The following is a 15477-nucleotide window of genomic DNA, read 5'->3' on the forward strand; positions in this document are numbered from 1 at the left end:
CAAGTATGGTTTGATCAGGACAGAGTTCACAAGGACTAAATTACTCTCCTCATCTAAACTCATTGGCTCTTTTAGCTGCTATCTGACACTTTTGACTAATACAGACTCAGCAAACAACACTGCATTATTTAGTTCTAAGTATCCTAAAATCAAATAGCCAATTTTATTAAAGAGCTTTAAAAAAAAAAAAAGTATAAGATGTAGGAGGGGAGAAGGAAGTATTTCCTTGAGATTTTAAAAGACCAGAGAGCAAACTGCAAAGTTTGAATAATAATAACAATTAAGATCCAGAGGGTGTGTGTGTGTGTGTGTGTGTGTGTGTAGTGTTTCTCCACGTGTGTGTGCTCATGCAAGTGGGAAGATTAAAAAACAAAAACAAAAAGGTTGGCTGTTGTACCAGTGATTTACAATTGCTTTGGACTCATTAACAGGGAATGTGGAAGTCATGAAGTCTTTAAAACAAACACTAAAATGTTTATTTGGATGTACAAAAATAATTCACATTTCTTTAGGTTCTGAAGATTTGCAAAATACTTTCCTCAAGGTAACCATTATTCCCATTTTATAGGAAAAGAAATTGAGGTTTCAAGAGATCATGGCCTGTCCATGACTTTATATAGTAAAGTCTAAGACGGGATTTGGATTCATACATTCTGACTCCTGATAGAGCTTTCTAGCCACCGCACATTGAACCTAGAGCTCAACCTTCATTTGCAAGATGGAGCTTGTAAAAATCAAATAGGACAACTACAAAAAAGTAGAGATTCAGACAGAGGTTTTTTTTTTTTTTTAAACTGATTTATGTCACTAAACTCATGAATCACATTTTTAATTTTCTTAATTCGTTTTTTGGCAGATTTTAATTTTATATTTTAAATAATAACTTAAATATTAAATATTATTTTTACTAGCTCACTTATGTAGCTCTTTGTTTACATGTGTATGAAGTCTGGAACTTTGGACAATTTCATTGGTGTGGTAAATTTCCACATTACTAAATAAAATTTCCCGATTTATATAGATTTGCAATGTGGGGAAGCTAGTTGGCTCATTGGATAGAGATCTATCTAGAGTCAGGGAGTCCTGAATACGAATTTAGCCTCAGATATTTACTAGATGTATTACCTTGGACAAGTCACTAAACCTGTTTGCCTCAATTTCCTCATCTGAAAAATGAGGATAATTAATAGTAGTTAACTCTCAGGGTTGTTGTGAGAATCAAATAAGATGTTTGCAAAATACTTTGCACTGTGCCAGGCACACAGTGGGTGTTCTATGTTACTACCTATTATCATCATACTAATCTTTGTTGAAAAACTACCCATTTTTCAGTAAAACTTTATAATCCAGGTACTTATCCTCTGTATTTGTTTCTTCTTTCTTGAGATTTCCTTACATAAGTTATTTTGATTTTCCTCATTTTTTTTTTATTCAGGTTAGCTAAAGGGTTTGACTCTGCAAAGAGTTATGTATTTTTAACTGGTTTTATAGTCACTTTGTTGTTGTTTTCTAATCTATCTGTTTTATCTCTATTTCTAAAGAAAAATCTTCTTTGGTCCTATTTTGGATTTGCTTCTTGATTTTTCTCATTTTTAAAAAGGAAGTGTTATTGAACAATCCAAGTTATACAGAATGAGTGTTATGATCTACATCATGGAAATGAAGGACCACATTGATGAGAATAAATATTTGAAAATATGATCATTTTCATATTATACCTATTTTACAGTTAAGAAAACTAAGGCAATCAGAATTTAAATGAGTTATCCACAGTCAGCCAGTAAATTTCTGAGGCCAGATTTGAACTAGATTCTCTGGAACAACACATTAGAAAATAAAGGCAGGGTAGCTGCCATCAAGGAATCTTGAATTTACTTAAGAAAATTCAATGGTTTTATTTTATTTTGTCTGACTGTTTTGCTTTGTTTTTAAGGTTTATTCCGATTTCCTCTGAGCTCTAGGTGCCAGGGCCAAATACTTTCTTGAAGGCTACATTAAGTGAGGACAATCCACTCAATAACTCAAGAATACAGCTGGGAATAGACCTACCACTTTAAGTCCTGTTTAACTATTCTATCTTTTCTTTCACGTGGCATAGGGCTGTCTCCTTTAATGAATCCTTAAATGATAGGAAGCAGCCTTACTTGGATGAAGCCACTGTGAAATAGAACCAAAAAGGGGGGCATATGCTCTTTAAAAAAATTGTTTTGGCAACATATTAGGGGAAATATTGCCATTTATAATGGTGGCCCATGTTCGTTTATGTTTGTGCAGAACAAAGAAAAGATCCATTTTAGTTACTCTGTGTAGGGTGGGAAATAGTATCTTATGTATTTTTTTTATTGCCGTTTCTTTCCTCTGAGAAAGATTTTTGCCTTCAATGTTAAAAAGAAAAAAAAAAAAAAAAAAAAAAAAAAAAGAACCAGGGATTAAATGAACATAAGCCCTAATACAATCAATATGTGCAAGAACAGACTATGACATCTGTATTAAGAGAAATGATGAATGCTTCCACATTATGGGAAGTGTTTTAAGTACAACTATTACAACTTAAAATAATGCTTTAGAGGTATGTAGGAACACAAAGAAATTTGTCTTCAGACTTTCAACCTTTTCTCTCACAAAGATTTTCAGTAACAATATGTTTGGGTTTGAAGCAAAGGGAAAAGAAAGGGGGGGGGGGGGCAGGAAAATTTCTAGCCTTGAGTGTTGCTGCCATCTACATGGCAGGGAAACAATAAACCAAAACAAATACAAAAACATCAGCTTCCTTGGTGGAAAAGCATCCAAACCACCTCTCCATCAAAATATAGTTTTAAAAGAAGAAAAAAAAATGTCCTATTTTGGATGCTCTACTTAGCTACCATTATTAACATGAAATATTGATATTTACTGTCAATGACTTACCTCCTATTTTAAATTCTGGCCATACATGGAATAACTGGTTTTGATTAGATTGGGGGAAATATACTGATTACTTGAAATAAAGGCTGGGCTGAGAAAATCTACTCTTTGACATGAGAATAAAGCCAAAGGCAGATTGATATTGACTGTGAGTGTGTCTGTTTGTGTGTATATTGGGAAGGTGAAGAAAAAGACATCCTTCATTTCCCGCTATAACAATTTTTGTATACTTCCAAAATATGAAGGAAAAAAATGGCCCTCAATGTGTGATCCCAATAATATATGCACATGATGCAAATATTAGTCACTCAATTAAAAGACTTTTTTTTTTGGTTTGTTTTTAGTATTTAGTAAAATGATGTGAGGATATTTTTTTATGGAGCAACATCCCCAAATTCATAATTGTCATGCCGGGGTGTGTGAAACCCATTTACAAGCCTGTAGAAACTTGTGAAATGACATAAACAAATCTTTATCTCAGCCAGATCAGCACAGGATACAAACACAGCCTGGCGATGTGAAAGTCCCCTCTCCCTGGGAAATAAGCACATGGGATCAAAAAGCTGATTGATTACTTTAGAGATAATGACAATTAAAATGACTGCTAAGTGAATAAATGATGGTGTTTGGAAGCATGTGGCAAATGATGACTGCCATCGTATGATTTTATTAATATTGGCATTCTACTAGCATGTAGCACTTGGAGAATGATAAGAAGGCACACAGACACTGTGTCATATAAAACATAATGTTAATAATACACTACAGAGTAGTGCCAATTATGTCTGAATTCTATAATCCCCAAATCCTTTGATCAATGACACAAACACATCATGCTTTAGATAAATTTTTATTTGAGTGTGGGAAAATGATTGCATTAAGACAAAGTACCCACATGTTTATGTCCATACAAGCACATTCTGGAAAAGGCTGGGTTACTCATCAAGATGATAATTGATATGTGATTAAAATGTCATTTGAAGAATTGGGAAGAAAATGAAGTTTCTAACTATAGGAAGAATCACCTATACAAAGAGCTTTTTTCTGAAAACTGGCACGAGACTTGTCACAACAGAGCTTTATTCTTCTTTTTCTTGTGACAAGGGGAGGCACACATGGAGAAATACCAGATAAAATTATAAGATAATGGTACTGAGTTAAAACAACAACCAAACAAATAAATCAGAGGAAGAGAGGAAAAGCAGAAAGAATACTGGCCCTTAGGGTTAAAATTAGATTCAAGCTCTGGACCTACTACTATATTTATTTGCCATCTTTCCAACTTCTGTGGTAGCTGTCACTTTGCAAATATCAAAATGCACATCAGACTAATAGACAGACTAAAATACTAAGCATGGCAATGGTTTTTAAAAAGTGACTTTTTCTTTCTTGATGAGACATGTCTTTTGACAGTTTTCTCCATAGCATGTCTTTTAGTATAAGCAAAGGATAAAAATGGTAAGTGGCATAATAGTTAAGGGACTAAGGAGTTGAAAAATTACACAATAAAAAATCTGAAATGTGAATTTTGTCATAATTTTTAGTCATTTGAAATTAATTTACTATATTCATTATTAGTCCAACCATAATAATATGGAGTGAGGAAACACATTTTTTGAAACACTGATAGCTTCTCTGAAAGGGAACAATTTCAAAGTGGTCTTAATTTAGTCTCTTAAAAGTGCAACATGAGGTTTCCTGACTGAAGCTAATCCCCTAATTATATCTTTATAGACAAGTCACAGCTTTACCAAGATAAAATGGAATTCATACCTGCCAGTTTTTATATCATTTTTGGAAGTATTTATTCCCTTAATAAGCAAACCAAATAGGAATGATTAATACCAGCCCCAAATTTTGAAGAACAATAACAAAAGTGACTTAAAAAAAATCAAATCATTTATTTTACATCAGTGAGAGCTGCAGATACAAACAAAATGTTAACTGGTTAAAAAGAACATGATTGTATTTGCTAACTGAAAGATGACAATAAATGCTGGATCCAGAAACAGTCAATGTGGGGTTTCTGGCTGCATTAGCAGATGGGCAAATCAACCCATGGCCAGTCTGATCAAGTGTGAAGCAACCATCTATTTCAAGTAACCAAAACAAGCAAAACCACTGAAGACTGTTTGATGAATGAAGCCTTTATACGTATATTCTCATTGTTTTCCCAGGATTATTTTTTTTGATGACAGAAAATATTTGATATTACAAAAAGCATGGAAATTCATATGTTTCATACATTTATAATGTATATGGGTGTATATATAACAACAAAATAGATGTGTACTATCAAATCTTTCTATTTTAGAAATAAATTGTCACAGAAATAACCTTTTATCTCAATTATTATACAGTATAAATCAGTAAAATCTGAAAAAGTTATATATATATGTAAAACAGTAGACATTTTCTAATATGTAAAAGCTACTACTGGTTTTTCCTTATACCTGAAAACAACTTTATCAAAATATATATTTAGTCATATTTTTTTCCTTGCAAATGGGAAATTGATTGCATGTAGAAATAACAGTTGCAATTAAAAAGTACTAAGAATGATTTAAAAAATATATCAATAAGATGAAGCACAGTGTAGTGAAAGGAATAATGATGACTTGCAGTCAAAAAGCTAAATTTTAAGTCTTGACTCTTGGATTCTCTTTTGAGTTAAGGATTCAGTCTTTGGCCAAGGCATTTCCCCTCTCTGGGCTTCAGTTTCTTCAGCATAAGCTAAAAGAACTGATCTGGTTTCACATACTTGACAACTGGAAGAAACTTTGAAGGTCAACTCATTTTTAACAATTGAGATACTGAGGCTCAGGTTGTTTAAGTGACTTGATCCAGGTTACCTGTATAGACCTACTGGAATCTGATGCAAAATTGCAAAGATGAGATTGAACCTACATCCTCTGATTATAATCTAGGTCTTTCTGCCTCACAATCTCTAACTTTTATGTCTATTATTATTTTGTGATTCTGAGAAAATCTTAATTCAAGTTACACCTTTGTAAATGAAAGAACTACATTTTTTTTCAAATTCACCTCAGGAGACTAAACACTTATTTAGTGTGTATTACTAATAAGCCAGTTATTTTGAAAAATAATCTTTAGAGACAGTTTCTGATTCTCACAAGAAAACTGTCATTTACTTTATAATTGAACTTTGTTTTTTAATTAAAAGGAATACTGGTCAGTTAACCCACTTAACTTTATTCACAAAATTTGACTCCAAGTTTTTCCCCAAACCAAATTCATTTTCAGAGGATGAAGCTTTGCCATCATTCAGGATATCCAAAATAATGTGCTAGAAATTCTGAAGGTAATTCTCAGAATTGCAAAAAGTTGTGAATAATGGGAACTTCACTAAATAAGACTCCTATTCACTAAATAAGGAACTGTTTCAGTTACTTTATTCATTTCGATGAATCTGACATGTTTGTTAATTCTATTTCATAATTATAAGTAATCATTAATAAGTAATAAACATCTTTAACTGGAAAAATCACTTTTTATTTCAACTTTTTAGGGGAATAAAATGTAAACACATTAGTAATAGATGTATACTAATACAAGATATTGCTGATTTAAAGCTGTCTTTGAGGTTATAACATGAATTTTATGTAATGGATTGTGATGCATCTAACCATTGATGGATGGATAAATACCTGAAGGGCTTTCCTAGTTTTATTGTTGTTTTCCCCCCTCCACTATGATTTTTTTCACTGTAATATGGAGGTGACCCTAAACTTTGGAATCATGCGTAAGCAGACTAAAAATTCTAGTAGACTCCAATAAGATGAAAAGAATTTAGTTTCAATTATAGGCCTGACAATGAATAATATATGAGTCACCAGGACCACCAAACTAAGTTTGGGGATGCTTATCACCAAGTTGATTGCAACGTGATGCATTTTTTTGGGGGGTGGGTGGGTGGTTAAGAGTAATTCTTAGAGACAATCTCCTAAATTATAGCAACGTGGCTACAGATGTTGTAGAATGAATACCCACAACAATCAAATTACATAGTGTTGAAATATCATTTTTTCCATCTCAACTAAAGTAAACTGAAGAGCATTGGAGAAGAAAAAAGTTGATATGAAGTTCAATCTTCAATAGTTAAATCTCATTTTTAGTTTAAGATTATGGTTATATCCATTGGTGCAGACTGCTTCATGAGTTGGTGATCCATCTAATCTTACAAGAACCAACTAAATGATACAGAAGCAAATTATCACACCCAGTATTTTGCATTTCTCTGTAAGGACTGAACTGAAATAATCATATGGTAGGTAATGTTACTGAGTGTTTACAAATCACATTGGTTACTTGGTGATTGATAATAATAAACGACAACAGAGCACATGAGTTTCAGCTAAGATAGTTAACTAATTGAAGGTTATAAAATCATACAGTGATCAATATAAAACCCTTATATAATCTTTGACATAACAGTATTTTTAAATGATTCAGAAGAATGAAAAAAATGGAACTTAAATATATTTCAAAATTGAATTAAGCTACAAACACTCATATGATAAAGGACAAGCATTCTACATTGCGAATAAGAATGGAAAAACTGAGAAGAAGATTCATGAAATAACTTAGAAAAATTCTTCCAAATATATAGAGCATGGTGTTATATTGGATCAACTCTTACAATTTTCTCGACAATTTAGCTTCAAAGACAGACATAACAAATGATTCTTGTATTTTGATCACAATACAAACAATTGTCTTTATAAAAATATTATACAGTTTCATTTTCTTAATTAATTTGTTTAAATTCCAATAAATGAGGAGGTATTTCAACACATCTTACAGGAGCACACCTTAGCCACCCAAGGATGTGCTTTTTGCTCACCTAGAAGGAAAAAAAAAAAAAAAAAAAACAAAGTATTTGTCTTTGGCCATTTGACAAATAAAAAACATAGTTTCACCTAAAACTGCCAAGTATTTTATATATTCTGAAATTAAATATTAAATTAACATGTACAGTTATTGCAGGCTCATAAATCCTATTTTTTTAAGTATTAAAACCTCAAAAACCAGGACTAACATGGATTAATAAACAATGTCAAAAAGAATCTGATAATTGCATCACCATTACAAAAACAATTTAAATACAAGGTACTTCATTTGAAAATAGAAACTTGACCTAAATTACAAACAAACCAATTATTCTTCCTGGAACTGACTGAGACATTTTAGGGCTAAGACCCAATTTTATTGAGAGAAACCACTGAGACACAAGGTTTGATTCACTGAACCTTCAAATGCAATTACTCCCCAAATTACTTAGATTATTATAATTTCAGTGAATAAAATTAACACTTCAATGAGAACAAACATGAGACTCATTTCTGTGTCCCTGTTAGTGATGGTTTCTAATCACATTATTAGCTTAATAATTCCATGTCCAATCCTCTACATTCAGTTTTAGAGTTTAAATAAAGTTAGAACTCCGACTATTTTAGTATTATGGATTAATGATATTCATCATGTCCATCAGCCTTCTCTCCACCATTTAATCCTGTCATAATGTTTTACATTTTAAGTAAAAAACCACCTACCCTTTGATAAAAGTAAGCATTGATATTAGATAATACATATCATAGTAATTATAATGAATTGTTCATGTATATTTACTCTTGGAATTATTTCTACTTTTCCAAAACACTGAGTTTCTTTCTCATATAGAGTAAGAAATGTGTTCCTTGTGTTTATGATTGATGGGCTGCTCATATGTTCCACATTCTTCCTGCTTCATGCATCATCAGCAGCCATCTCCAACAGTCCATTCTTGAATCTGTCCTAGTTTTCTGTTACCTGATTTTTACAGGTGATTCATGAGCCAGAATACACACACACACACACACACACACACACACACGCCTTTTGGCTTATCACAGGGCAAATATCTCTAGCATCCTTACATACATGATATTGATTGACAATATTATATAAAAATATGTGCTGTGTATGAAACCACATTAACAACACAACATAAACTTATTCAAACCTTCTTCAGTGTGACACAGTCCTTTGTACCCCATAACTTGTACCCCTTTTCCATCTAAAATTTTTTTAGTATCTTCCTCTCCTCCCCACCCCTCCCGCTCCACTCAGTTGATGCAAACAAGAAAGTAAATATTTTTAGAAGCTTTTTAGAATTTGAGAAGCAAATGAGATGTCTTTCATTAGATTTTTTAAAAATTAGAGCCCAGACTTAATTTTATCAGTTGAGGGAGTTCCCAATGAAGAACTTCCTCTACTGATACAGATCTGTACTTTCTCTGCACTTTGAAGACTTACTAAGTTGCTGGGGCAACTAACAATTAAGTAGCTTGCCTAGAGTCACAGTGAACAAAGAAGACACACTCAGCTGTCCCTGACTCCAAGACCAGACCTCATTTCTCCAAGCCTTCATTCTACCTCTTCCTCTTAAAAAAAATTTCAAAGCAAAATTGAACTTCAAAAAATGAGCAATAATGGGATTGTATGCTTTTATTTCAAAGAGATGGTGTTAAGATATGAGGACAGCATCTAAAGTGAATTTTGGGACTAATAAGAATCAAAGAAGGAACAGCTACACTCTCTTGGTCTTATTGGTTAGTCCAAGGACTCATTAATAGTTTACTGTGTTTTGGGCAGTATGCTAAATATTAGGGATACAAAAAAAGGGGTGGGAGGGAAATGGCCTTACTCTCAAGAAGTTCACAGTTTAATGGGCAGACAACATGAAGACATCTATATACAAGAAACTACATACAGAATAAATTGGAGATAATCAGTAGGGAGAAGAAATTAGCATTAAAAGGGCTGATGAAAGATTCCCTGAAGAAGGTGAAATTTTTATCTGGGACTTGAAGGAAGCCAGGGAGGTCAGGAGATGAAGAAGAGGAAACAGAGAATGCCAAGAATGGGAAACAGTTAGTGAGAATGCAGATGGAGTATCTTCTGTGAGGAAGAGCAAGGAAAAACAAACAGTAAATAAGTATCTTTGTTTTTTTCAAAACTGAGCAGTTCTTCAACAGAATGATATTATTGACCCTAAAACCTCAATGGGGGTTCTGAATAAGCACAATGTTGGCTCACACTCTTTGGTAGTGGACTCAAGAGTTGACTCCTTAGAATCCATAAATCACATCATGGAAGTAACTTAGAATCTACTGTTTATAGCCAGGATTCATATACAGAGAGACATCTTAGCTGATGAAATAATTCTAAGAGAAGAGATCTGTAAGAAAATGCCTGGGTTCCCCAGCAGGACTGAAATTACAGGCATGCTCAAGACTAGAGATCTCCGTCAGGTTTAATGCATTCAGTTAATAAAACACTAATGGTGATGTTACTAGAAAATGTTTTAAAAAATAAATTACAACTCATTTTTAAATGGCCATGCATTATATGAATTATATGCAAAATCTAATATATCTAGAAACATATTTTCTCTGAGTTGGTGACAAAAATAAAATAAAAATAATTTTAAATAAGTATTTGAAATTTGAAATTTGAAAGCTGAAATTTGAAAGTTAGTTAAAACAAATTAATAAACCAAAATTTAAAACTTTGGGTTTAAGTAATGTCACTGATTTTGAAAGCATTATAAAAATAACTTTTTTGAATCTTTTCACCAAAATTTTTCCAGGTTTTTTTTTTTTTTTTTTTTTGCTACCATTAATTTGCAAATGGTCTAGGAATTATGTAGTTTTGGAATGTAAGCTATATTCTGTATGGTAAATTTTATATGATAATGTTTGAAAGATATCCAAGATGAAGGAAGGGAATGGAAGGAAAGAAGGGGAAACGGAAGGAAGGAAAGAAGAGGGGAGAGAAAAAGGGAGAAAAAGGAAGAGAGCAAAGGGAAGGGGAAAGGGTAGAGGGAGAAAGGAAGAAGAGAAAGAACTTGAACTAATAATTTTTGATTGAAGTCTATATAATCAAATGACTGGCCAAATACACTTTGCCAATAAATAAATAAATGATGCTTTGGTAAAGTGTAAACAAAACAACCTGAAATAAATATCCCCTACAACTATAAGACAGATTAAATTTTTCATTCTTCAACTGTTAGGATTAGTATTCTTTTTAATAGGAATCTTATATGGGGAACATGTCAAGTAAGAATTTTATATTAAAATTTGAGTTCAGTTAAATTTTTTTCAAATTGAAGTGCTAATGAATCTTACACATGGAAAATATATACATAAGATATAGGGTTAACAATACAAATCTTTACTAATTTAAAGGGAAGTTCTCACCTCTTCTGATTTAAAAAGATAGTTAATTTTTTTGAAATAGGATGCACACTCTTCAGAAGAAGAGTTCTACTTATATCTATATCTATCCAATTGGTAATATAAGTAAGTTTTATAGTGCTTTCAAATGAATGGCATGATATCCTAAAGTTAGAATGCTTTGCCACTCAAAAGCAGATGAGCATATCCCATTTTGCATATTCACTTTGCAAAAAGTCAATATCTTTTATTCAGTTTACATGAGAAAATACATTATAAGTGTTATACATGTGTCATATATATGTATATATAATACATATAATTCCTCACATGCTACCTATACCTTAGCATCCTTGCCTACCAAAATACTCACTCATGCTTCAAGCAAATGCATTCTATCATCAAAATCTTTCTTTCTAAACAAGCACCTCTGTCAGAAGTGTCTTAATTTCTTATCACAGAATTTCATCCACACAAGGAGCAATAAATAATTCATGTTGCTAGCTCTTTGTTGTGTGTCCCTGAACTGCACAGAGCTGGAAGGCTGACAGCTGTGTCAGGACAAGCACCAAAGATCTGACATGACAAGTGACTAACAAGTTTCTTTCAGTCTATAGTGAAAGAAGACAATGGCCCAAAGTGCAGAAACGAAATCCTGAGACAAAATGAAACTGCTTCTTTCTTTTTACCTAAGTGTTTGCTATGAGCTTATTTCCAACTCACAACCTCTGGTCATTTTATAGTACTGCCCAGCCCCCTTTATTCCTCACACTCGCCTGGCCATTTACGCCTGGCCACGGATCAATATGAGCAATTCTTGGAGAAATACGATGTCTCCATGACAACCGAGCCACAAATTCTCAGTGGGAGGCAGTGAGACCAGTAGTGAAATCTCAAGAGGCTTCCAGGCCTATAAGGCAAGATGTCTTAAAATGCAGGAATGGACAGAGGAAAAAGCCAGAGTAATTCATTCTTTATTACCAGTTTAATGATGTCCGATGTACAGAACAGTACTCACTTTTAAAGTTTGGATTATTTATCAATGCCTATATTTTTGAATCAATATTTCTTCTTTCTTGATACATCATTTCCTTTATATATAATATATATGGTGTATTGTATTTAAATTCTACTGTGAATCCACTGAATTTTGGTTAGGAAAAACTGATTTGGGGTAGGCTGAAATTTGTCCTTTTTTTTTTTTTTTTTTTTTTGCAAAAACAAACAAAAAAGACACATATGATTCTTATCCAATATCTCTCGCATGAAAATTTGACTCAATTTGATTCCCAACAATTACAACAATAATCACCCTTGTGAATAATTATTAGGCTCAACATCTTGTGGGACCATACAGATGTTGACCCTGTCAAAATAAAAAAAAACTTATTTCTTTATCTCCATTCTTACAAGTTTAACTCCTCTTCTTTCCTTTAGCCTCTATGGCATGTTTTACTTTAGCTTTCACGAACAATTTGCCAACAAGGCTAGATTTACAATTTTGAAAGATGTCATTGCTTGGTTCTGCAGGGAGGCTAATGTGGAAGGGTGGTTCAGATCAGGTGTGTGATAGCACTTCAGTTCCTAAGGAATCTTAGTGTAGTAGAGGGCGCTGAAATATAATCCCATAGTCACTGGTCCTGTTGGGGTTCTGAGATGACTTAGGGGACCTGACATGGATTTCAAACTGCACCTTTCACTGAAAATTAAATCTTGGTAGTTCTCCTAGGGGAAGGATCAGGGGACTGTTTGCAGCTGCCCCCTGTCAGTGAAGGCTACAAGATTTGGAAATCTCTTAACTAAGCTGACAGGCCACAGAGAGGATGAATCAAAAATATGATACACGGATCAGCACACAAAGATGCAAGAGGGTATATACAGTAGTCAGATAAAGCAGGAAAAGAAAATAGCAAGTATAGGGACTGGATGGTGGTGTTGGGGAAGATATTTAACCTTTTCATTCATGGTAATGATATGTCTTTTTTCATGAATTGTGACAGTCCACTTGTGCCAAGCTCCTTTTATAAGTTGGTTTTGATCAGTTGCTACAAAAAACACACATTTCCCTAATGCCGACTGAATCCAATGCTTTCCTCCCATCCATTCACTTTCAAAGGAATGAAACAACAAACAAAAAAATTCTCAATTTGACAAGAAAGTAAATTTTTATCATGCCCAGAAGGGTTGAATTATTTTGAATACTACTGCTGGCTCTATTTCTTTCCTGTGAAAACCCACACAGTACTCTTGTGGTTCTATTTGTATGGAGAAAGTTCAATCGAATTCTGATGCTTCCCACTTGCTCTGAGTTTCTCCCCAATTGACTGCTTTTCTACTTGATTGAAATTCATTATTCTATTTTTTTTTTAACCTTAGAGCATCCTTCAGAGCTCAAAACCTTTGCTTAGGTTAACTAATTTAGTCTAAAATTATTATAATGAACTAATAGAGTTTGTTTCCCTTTCAATCTTAATGCCTTTGTACTTTGTAGGACTTGAATTCTTGATGAAAAAGGAAAGGATAACAGCTCCACACTCTGACCCCTGGAGGTGACTCTTAATTTGACAGTGCAGCTGCTAAGAGAAAACAGCATTACAATGTCCTTCCCCACCCTCCCCCTCTCCTTTTTCCATAGACCCAAAAGCTGTGTCAAATTTATCATTTTATACTTGGTGACTATCTTTAAATGGCTTTCACCTGGACTCTCCGACTCTTCTAAGACACATCTGTCAGGCATGTCCTCAGCTTCTTGGAAGTTTGCCGAGTTTGAGTGGCTGTCATGCTTGACCACACTGACTGTAGCTATTAAAAACAAAGAAAAGAAGAAAGAAAGAAAAAGATGAAATGAAAAGTGGTAACATACACACAAGCAAAAACAAAAGAAAACAAAATTCTCTACTGCCACTCAATACCACAAATCTTTCCAAGGGCATACTTTGTATACAGAAATAATAAATTGAAATAAAATGTATCTTTCCAGTATTTATTGGCAGACGTAATTAGTTGAAAAATCCATAGATGTGACTTTATCTTGGCCGAAAAATAAGTTCATGGCATCAGCTTAAAAGCTACAAAGTAGCAAAGTGATCCCTTCAAAGTGGAAATCGTATTTTTAATGCATAAATCTGAAATAATAAAGTCAATTAGTGGCAACTGGACACAGAGAGAAGACTATAAGCTCAGTTAATTAGAAATACTTTTAAATTGCTAAGATAAGTTCTCTTGCTATACAAAATCATAGCTATTTAATACTATCTATGTAATGCATATGTCCATCTATTTAAATACTTAAAAAAAGAAAAAAATTCAAAATATTTCATAAAATTTTAACACTCACAAATTTGTATTTATTTAAAACCATGGCTGGCCCAAATTGGGTGTTTTGAAGGCTATGTAACTCCAAGGTACAGTTTTTCCTTAATAATTTTAAAAGGCAAAGTTGTTCAGTAGGTTAGTTGTATCCAACTCTTTGTGACCTTTGTGAACCATATCAAGAAAATATTGCTCATGGGGGTTTTCTTGTAGGGGAAAGGGTGGAGGTGGAGTACTGGACTACAAAATAATTAGATTAATATATCGATTATATTTAAAAGTTCTCATTGGAAGAAAATAATTATATTTATTATTTGGTAAAAGTTAAATCTTGATCAAGATTGTTATCTCCATAAATATTAAATTTTCGTTACTTTTATTTGGTGGAAAATTACATTTTGTTTTATGAATACAGTTAGTAATGGTATTAGTATTATGTATATTAGTAATTTCAGTTCAAACACTTTAAACTTACATCAAACACTGCCACCTACCCTCTTAGTAAATGTATAATTTTTCACTATTACAGTATTAGTAACCTTTGAATAACCAGCATACATTCTTAAGAATGCTACTGCTCACATTCACTTTGATCTGGAAATTTCAACTTCAATAATCTGAGAAAGTTTATTTCTCCCCCTTCTGACAAGATTTTCCTTATACATGAAAAATTAAACTCAAAACATAAATGTTTCTATTAGTATTTTTTGTTTGTTTTTATTTTATCATCATTAACAATTTCCAAACAAAAGATGAACTTAGTATAAAAGGACATTAAAATGTATAAGAAATAGTTTCCAATACTGATTCTTCTGCCAATAGGATTTTTGTTATGAAGAAATTTAACTTAGGTTTTCTGGACCTCAGTTTCAGAATCTGCAAAATGAGAAAGTTAAGCAAGTATCTCTTAGAGCTCTAACATTCTGGAATTGCAAAGGCTTTTAGAAAGGCAATGAATATAAAATCTAAATATACTTAAATATAAAGGTCTTGTATATTTCACAATCCTTTATGATGCCCC

The 15477-nt window shown here is 32.8% G+C and overlaps 1 protein-coding gene across 2 annotated transcripts in view; it reads right to left on the bottom strand.

The window, feature by feature from the left end:
* Positions 1–7672: 7672 nt before the first annotated feature.
* WDR72 (WD repeat domain 72) overlaps positions 7673–15477 on the bottom strand; it is a 270383-nt gene continuing 262578 nt past the window's right edge. For both annotated transcript variants that reach the window (XM_031955230.1, XM_031955231.1), the window contains exons 20-21: positions 13842–13946; positions 7673–7768 (exon numbers count right to left, since the gene is read on the bottom strand). In XM_031955230.1, the coding sequence (XP_031811090.1) occupies positions 7713–7768; positions 13842–13946 (161 nt within the window). In that variant the 3' untranslated portion in view covers positions 7673–7712. The remainder of the gene's footprint in view (positions 7769–13841; positions 13947–15477) is intronic.

The sequence above is a fragment of the Sarcophilus harrisii genome, chromosome 2 (genome assembly GCF_902635505.1).
Source record: "Sarcophilus harrisii chromosome 2, mSarHar1.11, whole genome shotgun sequence".
Taxonomy (NCBI): domain Eukaryota; kingdom Metazoa; phylum Chordata; class Mammalia; order Dasyuromorphia; family Dasyuridae; genus Sarcophilus; species Sarcophilus harrisii.